At 49.1% G+C, this 21,634-nt stretch overlaps 1 protein-coding gene across 9 annotated transcripts in view; it reads right to left on the reverse strand.

The window, feature by feature from the left end:
* Window positions 1-238: 238 nt before the first annotated feature.
* Window positions 239-21,634, reverse strand: part of TRAK1 (trafficking kinesin protein 1) — a 171,658-nt gene continuing 150,262 nt past the window's right edge. For 5 of the 9 annotated variants that reach the window (XM_045530941.1, XM_045530939.1, XM_045530940.1 and 2 more), the window contains 5 exons: window positions 21,056-21,351; window positions 14,386-14,541; window positions 8,097-8,165; window positions 5,848-5,950; window positions 239-3,048 (listed from right to left, as the gene is read on the reverse strand). In XM_045530941.1, the coding sequence (XP_045386897.1) occupies window positions 2,250-3,048; window positions 5,848-5,950; window positions 8,097-8,165; window positions 14,386-14,541; window positions 21,056-21,351 (1,423 nt within the window). In that variant the 3' untranslated portion in view covers window positions 239-2,249. Of the gene's footprint in view, window positions 5,107-5,847; window positions 5,951-8,096; window positions 8,166-13,897; window positions 14,542-21,055; window positions 21,352-21,634 lie in introns of those variants that run through there. The other 4 variants (XM_045530937.1, XM_045530936.1, XM_045530943.1 and 1 more) reach the window with 4 other exon arrangements.

Genomic DNA, 21,634 nt, shown 5'->3' on the forward strand with positions numbered 1-21,634 from the left:
ACAGGGGGTATGTGGGCACGGTGGAATAGTACACAGCCCTGAAAAGTGAGGGAGAGCTTCAGGTTCTGGTTGGAAAGATGTCTAAGGTATCACATTGAAAGAAAGAGGCATATAATTGTATATCAAGCATATGCTTTTCATTTAATTTCCCTAAAGAGCTAAATATCTTCAAATCTTACATAAAGAGATCATCTTCTTGATGAAAATATAAAAACAAAATAAAAATCAAACAGCAGTGTGGTTTCCATCATTTGAACTTATTTTATTGATACTCATTAGTGAGTAAAATTTTATTGTTGATTTTTGATGCATTACAACACACTTTTGGTAGTGGTTGCATAATGTTGATCGTTTATTTACTATACTAAAGACTGCAACCTCCGAATTGCCAATTTTTTACACGGTTTTTCTGGTGATGATGGGTGGCTCCTCTCTCTGAATACATAAAGTGGTCCATTCAGTCCATAGTTTTCCTATTCCTTTGTTATTCTACCTACTGCTTTAAAATACATTCAAATAAAAAGATATAAGTTACTTGCAGTGAGTGCACACATACAACAGCGAGGAGAACTGAGATCATAATTAACCAACACTCTTTGTGTTCAGAGAATAAATAGTCTGAAATCATGGGACTGAAGCTTGCTCCTTGGGGACTTTCTCAGAGTATCCTCAGTGGACATAAGGTTGCCCTCACTTAACTGAAGGACACATCTGCTGGGGGGAGGACACAGAACGACAATTTCATTTACACGGGATGTTTTCCTTCTATAAATGTCTGGAACAAGTGGTCATGGAACACCGGGATGGAAAGTGCAGTCCTCAGATTAGAATAAATAAATAAACTGCTCGGATTGGAATGCCACAGACACACTGGGACTGGAGCTGGGAGGAGAGGATGTTTGTTTAAAATACGGCACACACAAACAATAAATAAAAGTTTGAAACTTAACCGGCGACAGCAACAGGACCAGGCTCCCTTGTTTGTTCGTGGTTCTTTTCACAAGCACCTCTATCTTTTCCTAAGGATAAAAAGTGGCACAAGGAGACAAAAGGCTTTGAGGGGAGAAAATATTTTGTGGTGACCATTCACTGTTTTGAGACAAGAGGGAAAAACACGTGGGCCTTGACTGGCCACCCTCGAGTTCCGGAGTAAGGCCTGCGGCCGGGAGGACGCCAAGATCTCGTTTCTCCCTTGAACCAGTCTGGTATTGCATTTGGTTGTGGTTCTTCCCCTTTACGTTTACTGCTGACACAGGTCTTTAATAAGCTTTTTCCCTACCCTCTTTCCTTTCAATCCTATTGTCAACGTTGTCTTGGGTCTGGTCCTACATCAATTTGGTTGTGACACTGGGTCCCAGAAATAAGCCGCTATCTCCTTAGCAGCTTGGTGTGTTTGAAATTTGTATTTCGGAGTCATAGAACCACACAGAGAACATACACTACCAGTACCGTTACTTCCCTGCATATAAAAAACCGGAAAAATAAAACAAATCACACAGAACACGGATGGGGCTGCTGAACAACGCAGCAGGGGCGTAAATACATTCTCTTTCGGGCCAGATGTTTGGCCTGACAGCTGATTACAAAACACAGGATGACTTCAAGTTGAAGGCATGGAAAGAAAACCTCGAGAAAGAAACGACTGCCCGCTGAGGCAGAGCAGTGAAGGTCGTGGAGAAGCTGGGCCACCCATGGAAGAAAGAAGAGCTCTCCGACTGTGAACGCTACAGCAGCTGCACGTGGCTGAGGACGGAGGCTCCTCGCGCTCTCACAGGGTGGGTGGGCAGGGCCAGGTGTCCAACGGCACCCAGAGGCATCACGACCCGAGCCGTGACAGCTCATAGTGTGCAACACAGGTGGTCAGCCACGGAATTCACTGGTTTCCTATCCACGGGACAAGAACACACGTGGGAGTTTCAGTGCTTCTCGGAAGGAAAGAAGAAAAGGACACCACCTGCCCCCAGGTTAGCAGGGGTGACGTCCTCATGAGAGTGGTGACAGCACAGGGGCACTTCCTGTGGCATCTGAAGACAGAGCAGGGCAGATATGAGCTCTCCGAGTCCTATGTACACATTTTACAGAGTTTCCACTCCCCCTCCATTAGGCACGAGGTTGGTTTGTGTAGTTCAGGAGGGGATGGACGGAGAAAGGAAGAGAGAAGAGAGTGCACTGAGGGGGGAAGAGAGGGAGGTGGGGCACAGGACGGGAGAGTGTTGGTCTCCTCCAGGGCAACGGGGCCCCTCCCATCCTCACCGTAAGCTAGTTTGTTTGGGGAGCTTAGCACCCATCAAGATGCCCGAGGTGAGAGTCACGGGAGCTTTCATCTGCATGCTGGACCCCACCATGGTGGGGAAGCTACGATTCCGTCGGATGCCACTGCTGAGCTGCAGCCCGCCGATGGCACTGGTGACTGTGGGGCATCCGAGAGGCAGGCCCTCGGGTACCAGGCCTCCAGGGACAAGGGCTTGTGCAGGCCCTGGGGGCCCACAAAGGAGAGGCCCTGGCTCCTCAGTCAAGGTGGGGACGTGGGCTCGCCCTGAGTTCACCACTTTGGCCACCCCAAACCTCCTGACTTTGTCCACGAGGTTGAGGTTGGAGACAGACACGTCTGTCTGGCTCTCGCTGCTGCGCACGTTCTTCTTTTCCCTCACCTCCCTTAGGATGGAGCTGGCCGGCTTGGAAGCCAGGAAGTTGTCATAGGGAGGGCTTGTGCACTTGAACTCAAAGGAGGGCGGGGAGGACGTGGGCGTCTGCATGGGCGAGTTCGGCGGCGTGGAGGGGATCACAGCCATCCTGGGAGCGTAGGAGTGCAGGAGGGAGCCCCGGCCGGCCCTGTCCCAGCTCTGCGGGTCATAGACAGCCGCGGAAATGCCCCGCTCCTTCAGCAGCCACACGAGCCCCAGGGACGTGCTCATGGTGGTCGTGGACTCACGGACGTTAGTGAAGGATTCGGCCAGGCTCAGTCTCCGTGGAGTGCATGGTGTGGCCACCGGCGTGGACTTCAAGTGGCTGGCGCTGCCACAAGCTGGAGTTGGGGCTGAGTTAAGGCTGAAAGGGAGACGCGACAGGTTATTCGTCACAAATGCCCACATGCGCCACAGAAAGGCTCAGTGGCCAGTCTCCTGCAGGGGGTACAGGGCAGGCCTGGGACACGGCGAGGGGACTCCCCCAGCTGAGGACCTCCAGATGCCTCTGTCCACGTCTGCTCCTCCGTCTCCCCCAGGGAGGCCTTGGATTCCCTTAAATGGGGGCAGGAAGCCACACATGATCCCCTGTGCACATCCCCGGCAGGTGGGTATAACTATGCCCTTGCAGATGAAGAAACAGACCCAAAGCTTACGTGGTTTCCTCGGTTATCACACTTGGTTATTAAGTGGACAACTCCAAATTCAAGTGCAAGTCTCAGTGACCCCAAGGCTATCAGAGAAGAGGGAAGGAAGCCCTTTGAGAAAGAAGCTTTCCTTCCCTACGAAATTTACTCAAATCCCTAACACCTACTTCTCCCTGAGGTGAGACATGAACCAGGTCTAGGGGATATGAGCTCTTTCTTATTTTAGGAACGGCAAAAATGGCCACAGCGGGTGGGCCAGGCAGTACACATTGTCAGTGGGCTCCCAGCTCCCTGGCACGGTGCTCCTTCCTCCATACTGTGCTGCCCTGAATCCTCTTCACCTGCTTGTCCAAATCCATTTTGCCCAGTGGAGCTATGGGGTCACGGGAGGCCACGTCACGTATGAGTAGATCTGCGTCTACAGCACTACCTGAACAGAGCCCCGCTAAATCCTGGGAAACCTGAGTTCCCAAAGGAAAGCAGAAAGATTTGTTCATTCACTGTGTCAAGAGGGAAATGTATTGCTGTCTGCTTAAAAAACAGGGAAGGTTCTCTTTTAACAGCTGCTACTGGGGTGGGGGGAAGCCCTGCACTGATTCTAAACGAGCACCCAAGGGGCAAAGACGAACATCCCTCCTAACAGTCTCATGGGACCTCCCTGGAGCTGCTTGAGGACTTGGCTGGAGCTGCCAGCACCCCTTGGAGGTCAGCTGGGTGGTCCCCAGGAGCTGGACCGAGACCCTCTCCCCAGACTGGCAGTGGGAGGTCCAGATGCTTTGGCTAAAGCACCAAACAGGGCAAAGGGAAGGCAGAGGGCCCATCGTGGAGCGGGGCCCCCTCCTCTGGGCAAGACAGTTCAAAAGCAAGGACAGCTGGAGGCAGCACTTGACTCCACACTCAGGTGACCACACCACGGGCCGGGCAGCACAGGGTGGGACCACAGAACAGGCCCATCTCACACACGCTCAGGAGTGGGGGTGCTGGCAGGTTGGGAGCACTCAGGGAAACATGAGATTAGAAACCAAAGCAGACTCTTAAGGTTAAAAATGTGGATTTTTCAAAAGGCACAGGTGGAATTTTACAAATGTTGATACGCAGTCAACAGAGGGCAAAAAAGTTCTAGACTTAAAATCTTGTTCATATGGCCATTCCTAGGGAGATTTTCAACTTTGTTCCAAGTGGCCTTGCTTTCAAACTCAGGCAAAAGAGCCCTCTCTTGCTACCGACTTGTGCCCCCGACGTGGCTGTACGCAGACACGTGTGTGGCTGAGTCCTCTGGCTACGGTCAGAAGAGTGACATCTAGTGACCTAGGGCACCAGCCTCCCGCGGGGGAAGCTGTGTCCCATGGTTTTTAGAAACAGTCTCTTCCAAACATAAAGCCACAGGACGAGGAAGCCAGGTTCTCCGGGGGCAGGGAGGGCGATGGGGAAGACAAAGGTAGAATTTACAGATCCCCATCTGGTGAGAACTTCGGGTTAGGCCTTTATTAGTGCTGGCACTTGGCTCGACCAGGGGTGTTTAGACGGGGTTAGGGGTATCGACTGTCAAAGGCCGCGTTAGCCAGGTGCAACCACAGAGACACATCCACGGCTAAGTCCCCGGGTTAGTGGCGGCCACGCGTGCACACACAGCCCCTTCCACGTGACCCTGCCAGGGCAGGCCCTGCTGGCAGTGTGCTCACCCCCCGCCTCGCCTGTGGGCTCAGACTCTCTGCCCTACATCTCCTCTCAGCTCAACGGGGCAGAGGGCCGCTTCGCCGTCCTCCTCACATGACCTGCGGAGAATCATTCATAGTTTAAGGTGCCCCTTGGGTGGCTGCTGCCTGCGAGCCAGCCCTCCTTACCGCCCTCCCTTCCTGCTGCGCCTTCCGTCACCCCAGCACCTTGCCTGACTGCGTCACAGAGAGGACGGCCGAGGGGGTCTCTTCTGTGTCGGGGAGACCATTTTCCCTTTCACTGGAAGCTGCGGAAGGCCTGAAATCAAGCCAAACAGACCAACCACCCACGCAAGTCCTCCCGACAGGCGGTGCACGAGAGAGCGGGGCACACGGCTCCATCTTGGAGTTTTGGCATTTTGGTCACTATAGTCTGGCTGTGGCGCGTGGCTCCTGGCATCTATTCCAGAGGCACAGGGCCCCCCACGGGGCTCAGTAACGCCCTACTGACGAAACTTTGGGACAAACGTCCAAGAGGCTTTGCTGTAGAGCCTGTGGTAGTGTCAGCTTCAGCTGTTACGGAGGGGCCTAAGAATCCATTCCGTGGCCAACTAAAAGGGCAACTGAAGGTGGGTCCAGGTCTCTTTATCTGAGCTGGATCTGAATCAGTAAGATCCTCAATCAAAAGGAAAGATGGGACCCAGAATAGACAATTGCAAACGCTGATGAGATGCTTAAGCTGGCTACAGTTGGTTTTTAAACGACCCTCTCTACTTGGCTTTCCTCAACATTAAACCTTGCAGGTAAGAGGGTGCTCCAACCTCACCCCACCCCTCCCCACCTGGGGCTGGGGCCCCTTACCTTGGTGTGACCCGAGTGAGCTCATCTGAAGGATGCAGGATGCGGCAGGTGGTGAAGGTGAAGGTGGAGTTGGTCTGTGACATGCACTTCCCAGGGTGGTGCGCTAAATTGGGGGGAACAAAACATATTCCTTGCATCTAAGTATAATAACGTTAAAAATAAAAATCCAGCATGACCCTCAACAGATGCAAGAAATGATGAGCTACCTTGCTGACTGGACCTGGGCGGGGAAGGTGAAACACACATGTTCTGGACTGAAGGTGGTTCCTCAAAAAATAACTACAATTTTGAGCAGTGGTCTGCAGAGCATAGAATTCCAGCTTCCGACCCAATCCAGACAAGGTTCCTCATCAGTATTCTTGGGCCAGTAGTGGATCCAGTTGGAATGAGGGGGAGGGCATTAAAGGGCCTTTGTGGGTAAATTTGGTTTCCCTCCTCAGGTCAGAATCTGGTATCTTCTTTTGTTGCTTTGTATTTGTTTTCATTGGTAAACAGGTGCCAAAACTCTGCTTGGAGGAAGGGGAGAGGTGCAGGCAGGGAAAGGCACATGGCACCTGGAAACAGGGCAAGGCTCATGGCTCCCTTTTCTGTTCACACAAAAAGGGGCTTAGGGAAGCTGGCTCCACTACTGCCTATTTGTGATCACCACGGTGGGAGATGGGGACCTCAGCTGCCTCAGCGACAGTGGGGCAAGAGCTCCAGAGATTGGGGCTCTCTGGGGTGCTAAGCTCCAGGATCAAGTCTGGTCTGACACACGGTGGTGCAAGCAGCATGGGTCCCCCCTCCTCACCCCCTGCTGCTTTCTTGTCATCTCTGTGATGTCTGACTTCTAACGAAAATGAGAGGGCAACACGTTGTCCTCAATTTACTTCCTTTCAATGCTCTAACAAGCTGTTGTTGAGGCGGCTGAGGACTATGTTCAGGAGCAGAGTAAATCACAGAAGTGCTAGGACCATGCATCAGAAAGCTGGCAAAGGAATGAGTAATAGAGGCTATGGGAGACATCATGATTGCAGAGGTCAACCTCATTCATAACTCAGGCATCAGGGGAAAAAAAAGAAAAAAAAAAAAGATGCTGCACCAACTAGCATGCACAATGAAGTACTGGGATGATTCTCCCACCCCACCCTTTCCCTCCCTCCCCTCTGCCCCTGTAGCAGCTCAGCCCCCAGAGACCTCCTGGGAGAAAACGGATTAGGATATCAGAGGCCATGAAGATTCAAAAGGCTGTGAACTAGAATCTTCTAGCTCCTTATGGTAAGTTTTCTCTTGGATTTGACAAAAAGGGAAAGGGAAACAAAACAGAATAAGTTGGTGTCCCAAACCTACAGATCCACACACAGTTAACTGTGTCTTAAAAGAAAACGAGGAACAAAAAATAATAATAATAATAATACTGGAGACAAACAAATTGAAGCAAGCAGGACAAACCAGAGCACAAAAATGGTGACAGTGACTAGAGGAGCAAGGCAAGGCTAGTTTGCCCCATTGTGGTCTGACCCAGCTCTGTGTCAAAGGAGGCCCCCGTGGCACCTGGCGGGGCAGCCAGCACACGACCGCGAGAGCAAACTCTCCGTAGGGAGCTCCAGGCAAAGCGGGAGAGAGGGAAAAAAACACATAAAAATAGCCTTTATGAATCTTTGTCTCCCAACCAATAAACGTCATGGTTTCGGAACTCCGATAACTAAGAAATTGCTGCAAGCAAAACGAAAATGGAATAAGCTATGAAGAAAAGGCAACCAAACAATCACGATTCTCTTACTGCAATCAGGTCTAGAAACAAAAGCAACAAAATGCCTGAGAAAAGCATCCCAAACAGTAGGCATGAGGAGTTATTTGGGAAGGGAGGAAAAAGCAGGAAATAGAAATAATTAAGACAAAATAGTTGAAAGAGAGATAACATTAAAAAAAAATCAAACAAGGCTGGATTTAAAATCAGAAGTGTACCCCATTTAAACACATGGCCAGAATATCAAATCAAAAGGTCCCAAATGTTCACGTCCTCCTCCCCCACCCTCATGTATTAGATCTTCAATCACAACAGGTAGCGCAAGATGGACATTTTAGAGACGTAGTTGGATCAGCAGAAGCAAAACCCATCTTATACAAATGGGTTTTGGGGATAGGAAAAGGCTGCTAAAAATTCACAAGTCACCACTCCCCAGAAGCAATGAATAGCTTTAGAAGACCAAGGAAGATCAACAAGTATCAAAAGTGCCAAAGCCAGAGGTTCAGCCCTTCCAAAATACCACAGGGACGCCTGGACCCGCGAGCTGTCCGCATGTCACCACTGACTGCCGGGCCGCTGCTGCACCACCCTTCCTTGGGACAACAACATAGACACAGTGAGTGGCCCGAGGCTGGGCTCGCCAGAGGCTCCTCGTGCTTGCCACAGAGAAGCAACAGGCTGATTCCCAAAGCCCTGGATGCAGGGAGAGAGCAAGTTCTAAAAAAAGAAAAACAAGAGGCACATAAAACATTCTTCTTGGCAGGGCACAAGGGACTCGTGGTGAGGGTTCACCACTTAAGTCACCAAGACCACGGCACACACTGAAGCTTTATCCAAACCAGAAGTTCTTTGCAGGTATTATGTGTTCATCTCGTGCTGCTCAATTCGGGAGTTCAAAGGACAGGTTTTTTAGATTTAATGCTTTAACTTCCTACTTATTCTCTCTCTCAACCTGGCTTCAGAGTGTTGTGAGGAGACGGGCAGACATTAAACGGGGTTAGAGTATTAGGAGTGACAAGTACTTTCACTATTTAGCAATCAATTTGCATTTGCCAATAATAAACCCTAGTCTTTTATTATTTTTAATTGTTTTTCCCCCAGGTTCTGACACTGGTACAAAATTTGATTAATCCTTGATTATTCAACATCTTCTATGTTGGTGGGCCAGCATGTACATTTTTTTTTTTCCTGAAAACATATCACATGCAAGCACACAGCCTTCAGCTGGCCGCAGGTGGGGGCATCAGAGGACTTCACAGGGCGGGAGTGCTCCTGCTCACCCGCCCTCAGGTGGACTCCGGCGTGCCTTCCGGCTGGAGCAGGTGCGTGTGTAAGTGGCACTGACTCCCCTGCTCCTCTGGGGCCTGTGAGGCCTGGGACTAGAAAACTGGTGGTTGGGATCCTGCTGCTGCAGCCAGTGATGAAGGGGCCCTGACACGGCCCCCAGTCTCCAACAGAGTTGGGGCACCCTCCCTGGATGTCCCCACAGACTGCGCTGTATAGACCAGGTGGCTGCAGCTGTGTGGAGTGCTCAGGCCTCCCAGGGGCAGGAAAGCCCAGTGCTTTCATCGTGAGAAGAGAAGAGCACAGACAAGGTGCGACACTGGCGGGGCCCAGGGGTGCCACAGGGACTTGGGGGATGACTGGAACTCTGCCACAGAGGCTGCCCACAGAAGCTCTGGACACACCAGCTCCTGCATGTCATTCAGTCCTCGTGGTGCTTTGCTTCCCCCGTCCGTGGGGAAGGGCAGACTGGTAATGTGCTGGGGATAGAAGCAGCTTTCTTTATAATAGGATAAAAGTGATCTTAAACTATACAGTATTTGTACAGGATGATATTAAACCCTTATTTCCAGGCTTAACACTGGCTTGTTTACTATTTTTCTCTGCTTACGTATCTTTCAACAGAGCCCGTCTGGTCCTGCAGCTCTGCAGAGACCTGCGACCGCCCTCCCCCCACCCCCCTGCCATCAGACATCTGGCCAGCAGGAACTCAGGAGGCTTTTATCACAGACTTTGAACCACAAGATCTTTCTCTGGTTTCTGTACAACTTATTTTTGGTTTCTGCAAAATTAAAAGTCAACTCTTCCCACTAGACCACTCTGTCTACTTTCCGTTTCATCTAAGAAGTATATGATTTACGACATGAACAATTTCACAGCATCGCACAAAGAGGGCCAGCAATTCTCTCAGGTGCCCCTGGGGTATCCTCTAGAGAAAAGGGGATTTTTTTGAAGGCTGTTAAAATGTCAAAAGGGCAAATGCAAGAATTTCTTTGGATCCTTCCCAGGACAACAAGGCTGGACCCCATGCCCTCTGTCCCTCCTTCACTAGCAGAGACCAACAGGCACAGGGAGCTGGCCTGGCCGAGCTGCACTGAGAACTTTCCTTACTGGTGATTTCCAAGCCAGTTCAAGAGCACTTCTCCCGAGCCTTTCTAGGCAGAGCAGCAGTACAACTCATCCAGACCTGGACACTGCGTGTTCCCTGACCACGTCAGAAAAGTGGCAGGTGCACACGCCTACTGCTCTGAAACCCACGCAGGTGCCTCTAGGAGCGCTAGAGGGCTCTCCCTGGTTTTCAGGGGTGAGGATGCCATACAGAAACCGCTTTCAACAAGTGGGCTTTGTTCTGGAAACTTTAAGCAGGGTTGACTCCATGCCATTTGTTTTGGAGGAGTCAGTGCTCTCATTCTTTGTTCATTTTTCCACTTCTGGGTTGTAGTTGGCCTGTTTTGCTCTGGTTTAACACACACTCTGTGCAAGAGCACAAGCGCTTCCTCCACATCTCCAAACAGAGGTGGGTGTGAGCAGACCATCCTCCCTGTCCATAACGACCGAACTCCCCTGGAACTGCCACAGAACCAGGGCTGGATGGAGAGGTGTCCCATCAGAGTGGGAACTCGCCGTCACTCCCTCAGGGGAGACCACGGAAAGAAACTTCCCTACACCCAAGGGTCTGTGAACTGAGTGTACCAGATGTTTCCTTTCAGTTCCATGGAGCCCCCAGGCCAACTTGTCCTCACAGGCCCATCTGGACCCTGCTTCTGTGGCCTGTGGTGGAACTAAGGTGTGACAGGACACGGGCTGGCTTGGCTTGGCTCTAACTGGCCCTGCCACCAGGCAAAGCTGCAGGAATGCTCGGCTTTGGCCTTAATGTCTGGCTCCTTTCTACCCAAGCTGTTCTCTTCCCTTCCCTCACTCAGTCGCTGCTCATGAACAGAACCTGGACCCGGCTATCCAACGAGGAAGAGACAAAAGAGGCTAATTCCTGGCTTTTGCCTCTGGGGGCCCCAGATGTGGGAGATTTAGAGGATATTTCAAGGGCAATTTTGACCAAGTATGATTTTTGCCTTCCGCACTGACTTTAGGATCTCAGCCCCAGTTATGACACAGCTCCACTGCAGGGCCATTTCCAGAGAGGATGCCATGAGCTTGTTTGAGAATATTTCTCCCACAGGAAATAGTTTCTGCATATATGAGCATTAAAATTAACTGACCTTCAATCTCTCTATCAGTGTGGTTTGGCTTTAATCCCACCTCTTTCTCACTTTTAATGGTCAAGACAATTCAACTGAACTGTCCGTCCCACTAGCCAACTACTGATTTAACTGTGCGACTTTAACTCTTAATCCTGTACCACATGCAGGCTCTTCCCCACACATGAATACCTAAAATTGAATACTCACAGGACAGGATAATGATTATTTCTGATCAAGTGTACCTTCTATATGAATTAAAACATAAAACATGTCACTGAAATAAAGTAAAACTATAATCTAAAAATTGTTTTAAATAGTTCATTTTAATCATCTAAATTATTTACAATACAATAACATGGAACCATCCTTTTTAAGACATGGGATTATAAAAATCAGCAAATGGTGCTTCAAATAATACATTAAAATATATTAATAATTTTTTTTCAGTGCTCAGAACTTTTTCTCCATGGGACAGCAGGCCCTAGACAAAAGTGCCTAACAGATGAGTCTTCCAAATTTCCTCCCATTGTAAAGGTTTTCTCCCTACTGAGTCCTCCCAGGCAGGTGGCAGCTCCTGGGATAGTGCTGTTTGGCAACACAAAAGCCCAAGCATGGAGGACGGACCAAGGCAGGCACCAGACCAGCCTGGATACAAAGCCTAAGACAGAGGATGCCCTGGGCCTCCTCCTGAAGCCCACCTGTCTGTGACTCCGTGATTGTGGCATAGAGCCACTTGGAGCCTCCGGGATGACTTATTTAGAGACTGATGTACATCTCACGTTCTAAGAATTAAAATGGTCCTGTCATTCCCAATAGAGAAAAAAGAGGTAAATCATTGTTTACGGTTTCCCTCTGAAACCATCTTTTAAAAAGATGAGTCTTACCCAGAAAAGAAGCCCAAAAGAACTCTGCTCTAAATGATCAGATCCTTCCTAAATTACCTTCAGCAACCCAGATAATTCTTTTTTGATCCACACACCTCCAACCTTGCCCTTCCTTCTACAGTTTCAATTGTAAATGTTCGTACTTCGCTTCAAATAAAGTTGCTGGGATGACTGAGCTGCAGGTTTGAGTCAGGAGGGAACAAGCACAAAATATGTCTCTGTTTATGGTGAAGAAAGTAGTCAGGACTCTTTAGTCCTCATAATTGGTCCCCTCTCTCCGTCTGTCCTCTGAGAAAAGTTCTTTTTTGACTTGATAAGCTTTATTCCTTCTGTACAACTTCTCAAAGATGCACCTAATGGTGCTTCTTTGAACTTCTAGGACTCATCTTCTATTGTACCTGTCAGACTGCAGTGAGGACATGCCACTTAACACGATGCCTACCCCCTTCAGCCATAGAACTCAGGCAGACGTCGTGTTTCTGCACCATTGCCTGCCTTCCAGATGGGCACCCGTGCTGATAACAAAGGAGGTACGATGCCACAGCTGGTTTCCCTTTCTTCCCTTTCTTGAATGTGTAGATACGAAATAAGAAACATTTTCATTCCCTCACATGCTTAATCTGATCACTGCTAAAAAAATAAAAACAAACAAAAGAAACCCAAACCATAAACAAACCTATGTGCTAAACAAATCTGCTTTACTTGATGACTCCTCTAAAGTTTATCTCAAAGAAAAAGACAGACCGGGCGCGGTGGCTCATGCCTGTAATCCTAGCACTCTGGGAGGCCGAGGCGGGTGGATTGCTCCAGGTCAGGAGATGGAGACCAGCCTGAGCAAGAGTGAGACCCCCGTCTCTACAAAAAATAGAAAGAAATTATCTGGCCAACTAAATATATATATATATATATATATAGAAAAAATTAGCCGGGCATGGTGGCGCATGCCTGTAGTCCCAGCTACTCGGGAGGCTGAGGCAGAAGGATCGCTTAAGCCCAGGAGTGTGAGGTTGCTGTGAGCTAGGCTGACACCACGGCACTCACTCTAGCCCAGGCAACAGAGCGAGACTCTGTCTCAAAAAAGAAAAAGACAAAAGTTGGTCCCAAATAAAGTCCCTTGACCACAGCTGTCTGAAATTAGCCAGAGGATGCGAGACACTATCAAGAGCCTCAGCTCTTTCCTGCCTTGTATTTCACGGGGAGTGTTGTGGCCTTGACAAATGAAAATCATGAATCACAAGGATATATGTCCTTTCTTCAAACTTGGTGAGTAATGAACGTTATGAGGATGATAACATTGGGTTAATTCATCTTCTTCTGGGTCTCTCCCCTTATCCCACAAGAGCTCTGTCTCTCAAGCACAAGGAACTGAGAGGTCTCGAAGTCAGGCCAAAGCATACTGTTGGGGTAAAGAGTAACCAGGTGACCCCATGAGTCCCAGGGGCCCTGAATACAAAAGCTTTGTCCCAGTTGGCAATTTTGCAAACTCAGGGCCACACCTTTAATGCTGGGGGCAGGGGGAGGTCAGGCAGAGCTCTTTTCTGGATTCATCTAGTGTCTTCTCTCTAGAAGAGCTTAATGATAGTATCTTGGGGCTTATTTAGTTAAGGAGTTTTGCTCAAACACTTTTTCAAAATCCACTTCGAACACAAGTATAAGCTAGAAAGAAAACAACATATGTACCTTCACTGAAGTTAGGGAAGTAAAAGGCTGATCTATCAATGTTGGTCTGAAATCCTGAGTATTTCCTGGGCTTCTTTCTATTTTAATACAGCATACAGGTAAATAGCTTCTTTCTTTCACCTTCTGAACGACCCAGCAGTCATAATTTCCCTAAAACTGCCCAGCCCAGTTTGGAAATCACCAGGGGACTTGAGAATCCGCTCCTCAGACACAGGGAGACACCCATAATGGGAAGAAGGCCGGTGATGTTCTCAGGAGACCCAATAATCCACTTCTTTTTAGCAGCCTTTCCTGCTCCCACTTTAAGAGCCCTGCTGGGCCATGCACCTCCAAGACGGGCAGGGAGCTACACCCATTTGTTACAAATAGGAGGCATCAGACTCTGTATTTAAAAACAGAACCACGCGACGGGAATGCTTTAATCATCACCCACACAGACGAGCGGAAGCTACAGACAGAGAGCCACTACGGATGGTGCCCGGAACAGAGGTGAGAATGGCCCAGAACTCTGCCTCCGGGAAAGGTGCCAAGTTTACAGGACTTATTGTGGTGCCCTCACCAGACCCCTCCTCCTCCTCCTCCTCCTCCTCCTCCTCCTCCGTGGCCGCTGGCGGCTCCTGCATCTCCTCTGGGGAAGCCTGAGGCCAGCTTCGGTAACTTCTGCTGCCTGAGACAGTCGCGTGTGCTCGGGACCTCTCACCTGAGGTCTCTGGGTGCTGAACTGGCGTGGAGGTAGCTAGGCCCGGGAGAGAAATGTGGTCACCTGTGTCATCTTCTTCAAAGTCGTTAAGGCAGTATACTTCGTCCAGGTCAACGTCCAGCGTCCGGAAGCCCTTGGTGACCACACCAGGCCGGGGGTCCAGGATGCCCCCAAGGTGAGGCTGGGCCAACTGCTGCCAGTGGTGAAGGGTGGCAGAACCTTGCAGGAGAAAGGGAAGAGAAGAAGGGAGAGCAGGGAGAAGAGAGGGTTAGGATGAAAGACTAAGATGACGGCTGTTTCCCAAACTCAAAGTGCTTAGTGTGACCCCGGCAAGACCTGAGCCTTTATAGGTGCACTACGGTGGGAACTTCGGTGGAGCTGCCTTGGCCCTTTCTGCCATGCAATAGTAGCTAAGATCCTACCATGTCCAGAAGGAGAACCAATTGAAGGAATCAGCAATTTTTTAAAAAAAGTAAAATTAAAGCCATACTCCGTGTCAAGAGGATTTGGTGACAAAGTCTTTATTATAATCAACTGATGTCAACCCCCAAATTCAACATATTATCATTTTACAACTAGAAGAGGAAAAAATGGCAAGATAAACATAAAAGGAAGGTGCCATGGGTACCAATTTGATGCCAAATACAGATTGCTGATTAACAGGGAGGACTCAGCTCAGGCAGAATAAAATAATGTCAAACCAACCCCAGGACTCACAAGAGAAAAGCAAAAAGAAATTAAAGCAGCACACAGAGATAAGTGATAGGTGTGACCATCACCTCCTTTCCTTAGGTTCTCTGTATGCTGCCAGCAACCTCAAGAGGCCGCGGGCTTAGGGAGAGGAGTCAGGTTAAAGAGGTGTGATTTAAGAACACGGTTAAGTTCACACAGAGGTCTAAAGCAGAGGAGCCCATCTCCTCAGTGACATCAGACCCTGCGACTCAGATGACATCGGGCAAGGTCTGTAATAACACCAGAGTGTGTCCCTAAGGACCTCAAGGTGTCACAGGTGCTCAACAAAGAGAAGCATTCCAAGGCCAAATGTGCTTAGGAAACCTGGATTACGAAGTGTATTTACAAAGGGGCATCTCAGAACCTTTAGTGTGCCATAATGCCCTGGGTTTCTGCCCAACCCATGTGACAAAGCAATCCTTTTTTCCCCTTGGAAGACTCAGTAACACCTCACACGATGCTGGTTATACTGGCGGACGGACTATGAGGCTGAGTTCTAGCCCCGTCCTACAGGTGAAGTCAACCAAGCATACACAGTCACACAAACAAATGTTCTACACTCAAAAGGTGCTTTTGAAAAGGTTCTCAGGCAACAGAAGGCAGGAGCACAATGGATGCCCACACAAATGGACGCCCAGATAGTCGCCATGGATTTACCGAGGGGATACTTATTGGATAGGTGAGGATCCCCCTAGGCTACCAGGCTGCCCTGGGGAGTGAAGAAAAGGAACCAGGGGTGCTAGGAACCAGCAGCTCAGAAGCCAAGATAAAAGAAGGGAAACACCAGCAGGTGGTGGGATGAGGAAGGACTCTCTCGGGTGCCCAAATACCACTGGGACATAATCTCTCAGACAGGAACAATCTCAGCCAGGAAGGTTGAAAAAATTTTGTAAGTGGGCAATTTCAAATCCACTTAAAAGAAAAAAAACCCGTACACACTTCTAATACATGTTTAAAGAGTTCCTAGACAACCACTTCAAGGTCTCTCCCAGTTTCATGTGTGTACATGTATAACAGCAATCTACTTAATCTGGATCTATTGAAGAATATAAGTAAAAATACTCCAAACGCAAAAAATAAAAAAGGTAGTTAAGAGTGAATATAACGAAAGAGGGCATCACATGCCTGTTCTCTCACTAGGTGGCAATATACATCTAGAGCAGTGGTTTTCAACTAGAGATGATTTTACCCCCAGGGGACATCTGGCAATGTCTGGAGACATTTTGGTTGTCACAACTGTGGAGGACGAGGGGGATGCTAATCGCATCTGGTGGGAAGAGGTCAGGGATGCTGCCAAACATCCTACAATGCCCAAGACGGGCCCCACAACAAAGAATGATCCGGCCCCCAATGTCAACAGCGCCAATATTAAGAAAACTTGCTCTAGAGCTGTGGTTCTTAACTCTCAGATATTTTGAGAATCTGAAGGAAGCAGGAGAGCTCCCTTTGGGGAGGACACGTTCCCCAAAGAGAGGGAGCTCCCATGCCAGCAACACTGTCAAACACTGCCAGGACTTTCACAGGCCTGCTGAGACCAGCTCCTGGGATTCTGAGTCCCACGTGCCACGGCTTTTTTTTTTTTTTTTTTAATTAAGCTACCACGTATTGAAGCATGCCTGTATGGCAGTTTGTTTACATGTATTACGTCAACTGACTCCTCAAAATGACCCTATGAACTAAGTAATATTATATACTTGAAAGATGGGGGAGCAGAAGCTGCCTAAAGTTAGATAAATTTACAAAGTCACTTAACCAGTGGTGGCATGGCCAGGCTTCAGAGCTAAAGGCCAGGTTCTTTCAGGAATCTCACACTGCCCGCTCCCCTAAATCCACAGGTCTGAAAACAACAAGGATATCCCTGTTCCATTCAGAAGCCCTGGCCCCTAGCTGCATAAATGGTCAGCAGCAAAACTTCCCAGGGTGTCCAGGGCCTGCCAGGAGATACGCTCCCCTGCTGATGGGAATTCTCGGCCACCCCTAGGGACCCCGTGCACACTACCTAACGGGCCCCTGTCCCTGTGCTCACTGGCTGCATAGGCACATTCCTGATAACAAAACAGCGCCAGGGAGAAGTCTTACACAAGCCATTGTTATGTTCAGCTCTGTGCACCGGGGTCTGTGAAGGATGATTAAGAAATCCCCAGGTACAACGTGGCCACGTCACCTCAGCTGCTGGAAGGGGAAGAAAGGGAAAGCCAACAGACTCTGGAAAGTGAAGGACCATGGCAAGGAAAGGCCTAATTTCCTTGTCCTTCTGAAAGGGGTTTGAGATGTCCACGGTCCACAGGGAAAGAACTCAGGGAGGCTGGAAGTCGGGGCCCCAAGAAGAGTCCTGCAGGCCTCGCTCCTCCATCTGTTCAACAGGCTGCCTCGTCCCTCCACCTCGCACCCACGGGCTCGAGAGAGAAAGGAGCTACAAAGGGTCTGCTGTGTGGCGTGAAAGAGGCTACAGAAATGCATTCCCCGAAACTGCACAGCCAAGGAGACTTAGATTACAACTAAAAGATGTGGAAACGTGCATCATACATGGATTTTTACCCCATGCTTTGCACATCCCTTACATAAGAATAGCCAACCTTTACTGGGCACTTACTAAGTGCTGGGCACTCTTCTGAGAGGTCTACACTTACAATTTGTTAATTCTTCACAATAACCCTGCTGTCTCTATTTTACAGATGAGGAAACTGAGTACAGGGTGGTAAAGGAACTTGCCAGAGGTTGCACAGCCGGCAAGTGGCCAATCCAGGACTGAAACCGAGGCTGGCTCCAGTATCCACTCTCTTCACCCCTATGCACTGCCTCTCAGCAGTGAAGAGGCCTCTCATACACAAGCCTCAGAAATGTAATCAGTAACACCCTGGAATGGCTTTTCTAACCCCCATGCAGGTGTTTTCTCAAACCCTACTGTGCTGTTCCAGTTATGTAACGCTGTGGTGCTCACGGACTATCCCCACTCCTGGCTGGTCCCAAGGCCCCTGGAAGGTTTGCCAAGCCCAGCACCTGGGCAGAACATCTCACACTTCACCTCCCTGCTGCTGCCGCTGCCTGAGCCCCCAGGAAGGAATTCTACCCATCCTCCTGGCTGCCTGAGTCCCTTCTTTCACACAAGAGGGTACACAAATCAAAAAGTAAAAAGCCCAGGTTGCCTCTTTCCTATCCATTTTCCCAGCTCATTATTCAGCCTGGCTTCCTTTACTTGTCAAACACAAAGCTGAAGAGTCTCTGTATTAGCTCCCATTACCAACTCAACGTAACACTGGCCCACTCCTCCCACCCACATAAAAATGAGGCAGGGATTAGGCAACAGGACAAGGAAAGAGAGGAACCTTTCTGTTCGTGGCTGCCACCAAGATAAAGTTCTGTGGAACAAGGGTGTAGACAGCAGGGGAAACCTAACGAGGGTCACTGCCCCTTTCTCTCTACATCCCAGTGTTTCCGCTAAAAAGTTTCCACATCATCAAAGGAGAAGAAAACCAAATCCATGTATGTCAGAGGAGCAGCCAGGACTTAAAAGAACAAAACCTGGGGGATAATGCACAGCTTAGAAGTATATGCTTTCTCTTAATTACACACTGTTTATTTGGAAATACTACCATGGTTATAATTAATCAGAAGGGAAGAGCAAAATTCAGGAGAAGAAATACTGCCTGCCTCAGTCTTTTTACCATAGATCTCTCTCTATCTCTAGTTTGAATGTTTTGTTTGTTCTTCAGTGGCTTAAAACTTATCAGGTAAGATGAAGAGACAAGAGTGCTATAGCATTCTTAAACACCTAGCTCAGCTACTTTGGCTGACACAATAAGCAGATGGCAAGATTAATTAAACAGGTAAGGGAGACACAGATGGGAGACACAGATTGGCTATCTACTGTGATCCCAGCCAACATTCTCCAGGGTACTTTTACCTGGGCTGCTGGAGATCATGGGAATCCTATCAGCTTCTCAGCAGACCAATGGAAAAGGATAAGGTAAGAACATGACCCTAGTAGGATGCTGGTCCAGGTCTCAACACCAGTAACTTGGCCCTGTAGACTTCAGCTGCCGGAATAGGGACAAGTCTGAAGAGCTCAAGTTTAATAAGCACCTGTTAGGTGCCAGGCACAATACAAAACACATCACATTTACTCCTCACAGCAATCTTGTTTGATAGCTATGAGGCTATTTCACACTAAGGGAAACAGGGCTCAAAGGATGGGGTAACTTATCCGACATCACAGAACTGTGCTGAACCTGCAGTCAAGCAGACTTCTATGTCAGCAGCCCACCTTATCAAATTTAACATAGTAACACAAAAAATAACCGGGGAAGGGAGGGAAGAAAGAAAATATTGGATGTACTTTAAACAGCTAAGAAGACAGAACTACAAAATGGAGCCAAATGGACCTGTATCACGTGTTACAGGCCAGAATGATAAGTCATGACTTTTTAATGGTAGTGACTTAGCCTCCAGGGGTGCAGAGTACTATAGATAAAATTCATCTTGCAAATCTAATGGGATTTCCTCTTATTTTTATTAACTGATCACAAAAATACCACTAAGTCACAAGATTAAAAGAAATAAAGATGAATTGGTCAAAACAAATTTTAAAAAATCTCTTCCTGCGATGTGCTTTGAAAATTAATCCAAAAACATGTTCTTGGATGATCTAATGAAACACAGAATCAAATATAGAAAGCAGACAAGACAGAGATGATAAATTCTAATGATCTTTGAAAGACAAAGCAGGAAAAAAAGAAAAGTAAGGCAGAAAGTAAAATTGCAGAAATGAAAGATTTTATTGAAAGAAAAACAGATATAATGTGGATCAGCAAACAATCACCAAGCTTACAACAGAATAAACAATTTAAAAAGAATGAGCCATACCTTTTCTGAACTCTAGGAAGGACCTCAATTATACAATTTAAAAATAATCATAAAAACTGAATAGTCCACTCTTCCTTCCTTAGGGGAATATAGGACCCCCGTCATGTCTTGGGTCTTTAACAAGCACAACCTCACCTTACAGCATGCAATTTCAACAAGGGCAATAGTGCCCCTAAGGGGACAAACAGGTTATTTTGAGGTGAAAATAATGGTATTCTTTTTAGGCACAGGGCACAGATACATGTATAGCACAACAATATACCTGTGTTATTAAAAGTTTGTGAGAGGGATAAGATTACGAAAAAAATGTCTTAAACGGCTCCTTAAAGGTGGCAATAATTTTTAGAAAGTTGAGAAATATTTGCTTACAGAAATTCTGATTTGGCTTTGCATTAGAAATGCAACAGAGAATTCTCAAACACCTTGTCAAATTCATATGGGTTTCCAAACTAAAGGCATACAAAATGGAAAATAAAAACACCTGGTAGCTTTTGGTAGGGTCGTAGTAGGTAAAGGCAAAACATTTTATAATGCCTAAAGCAACAGAAAAGAAAAGAGAAAAAGAAAGAAGAAAGGCAGTTCTTCCCTGAATGTAATCGTCTGAGAGCCCCTGCTACTGACACCGTGGCCGGCCCTGGCAAAGTAGCTGGAGGTCCAGGACTCGCCTCCCTCCCCAGCCGCGCCCTTCGCGGCCGGACTTGGGACTCTGCAGTCTCTTTATAAGGACAAGTCAGAACAGGGGAGCCCACAAATCACTTTCAGGTGGTTATTGGCGGGGGTGGGGGAGGAACCAAAACAGAAACAGTGCTGGCTCGGCAGCCCTCCCTGGCATCAAGATTGCTGCCAGGCCAAGGCCTTCATTCCCCGCACTTCCGAGCCCCCCAGGCTGGACCCGGTGGATTCTGGAAGGCTCGGATTCCCAAGGCTCTAGAGGCGCAGGCGGGAACCCGGAAGGCCCCCCGGCCTGTCCTGCGCCGTCCCCCCGCCGGCTACAGGAACTCGAGCCAGCAGCGCGGGTGGCTGTCGCGGAAGAAGAAGGAGTAGGCGCTACAGGGGGGCCCGGCCCGCCGCACGTGCAGCAGGGCCCACAGGGCGTCGCCGACCAGGGCGGACAGGGGCCGGGGCCCGCCGCGGTCACCTTCCAGCGGCTTCACGATCTGCAGCTTCTCGGGCAGGTAGGAGCGGCCGCCGAAGGCCACGCCGGAGAGGCCGGAGAGCTCGGAGAGGCGGGAGTGCGCGCCCAGGGACGCCACGCTCTCGGGGGGTGAGCCCCGCTCCGCCAGCGCCCGCAGCTTGCGCTCCTGCTCCTCCTCGAAGAACCTCCGCTCCGAGAGGTAGTTCTCCCGGCGCAGGGACAGCCGCCGCAGCGCCGTCTCCAGGTCGTGGGAGCCGGGCGTGCCCGGCGTCCCCGGCTTCTTACTCGGCTCCTCGTTTCTGGAAGGAGAAACGGGCGTGAGAGCGGCCGCCGGCAGGGGACACGGGGGACGCGCCGCTCACGTGCAGGCGACAACCAGAGGCAAACGCCGGCCCTGAAGAACTGCTCCCCTCACTGGGGTTTTCGGGGGTTTGGGGGGCGCAGGGAGGTGCCAAGGACTACGGTGGAATGAAAAGTTGCACATACTAAGTTAAAATCCAGTCGCTCTAAACATCTCCCTCAGGAACATTCTGGAAGAAACCTGCAGGTTGCAGGTCCTGCCTACCAGAAGGGCAACTGGTT

This window comes from Lemur catta, chromosome 18 (genome assembly GCF_020740605.2).
Source record: "Lemur catta isolate mLemCat1 chromosome 18, mLemCat1.pri, whole genome shotgun sequence".
Classification (NCBI taxonomy): Eukaryota; Metazoa; Chordata; class Mammalia; order Primates; family Lemuridae; genus Lemur; species Lemur catta.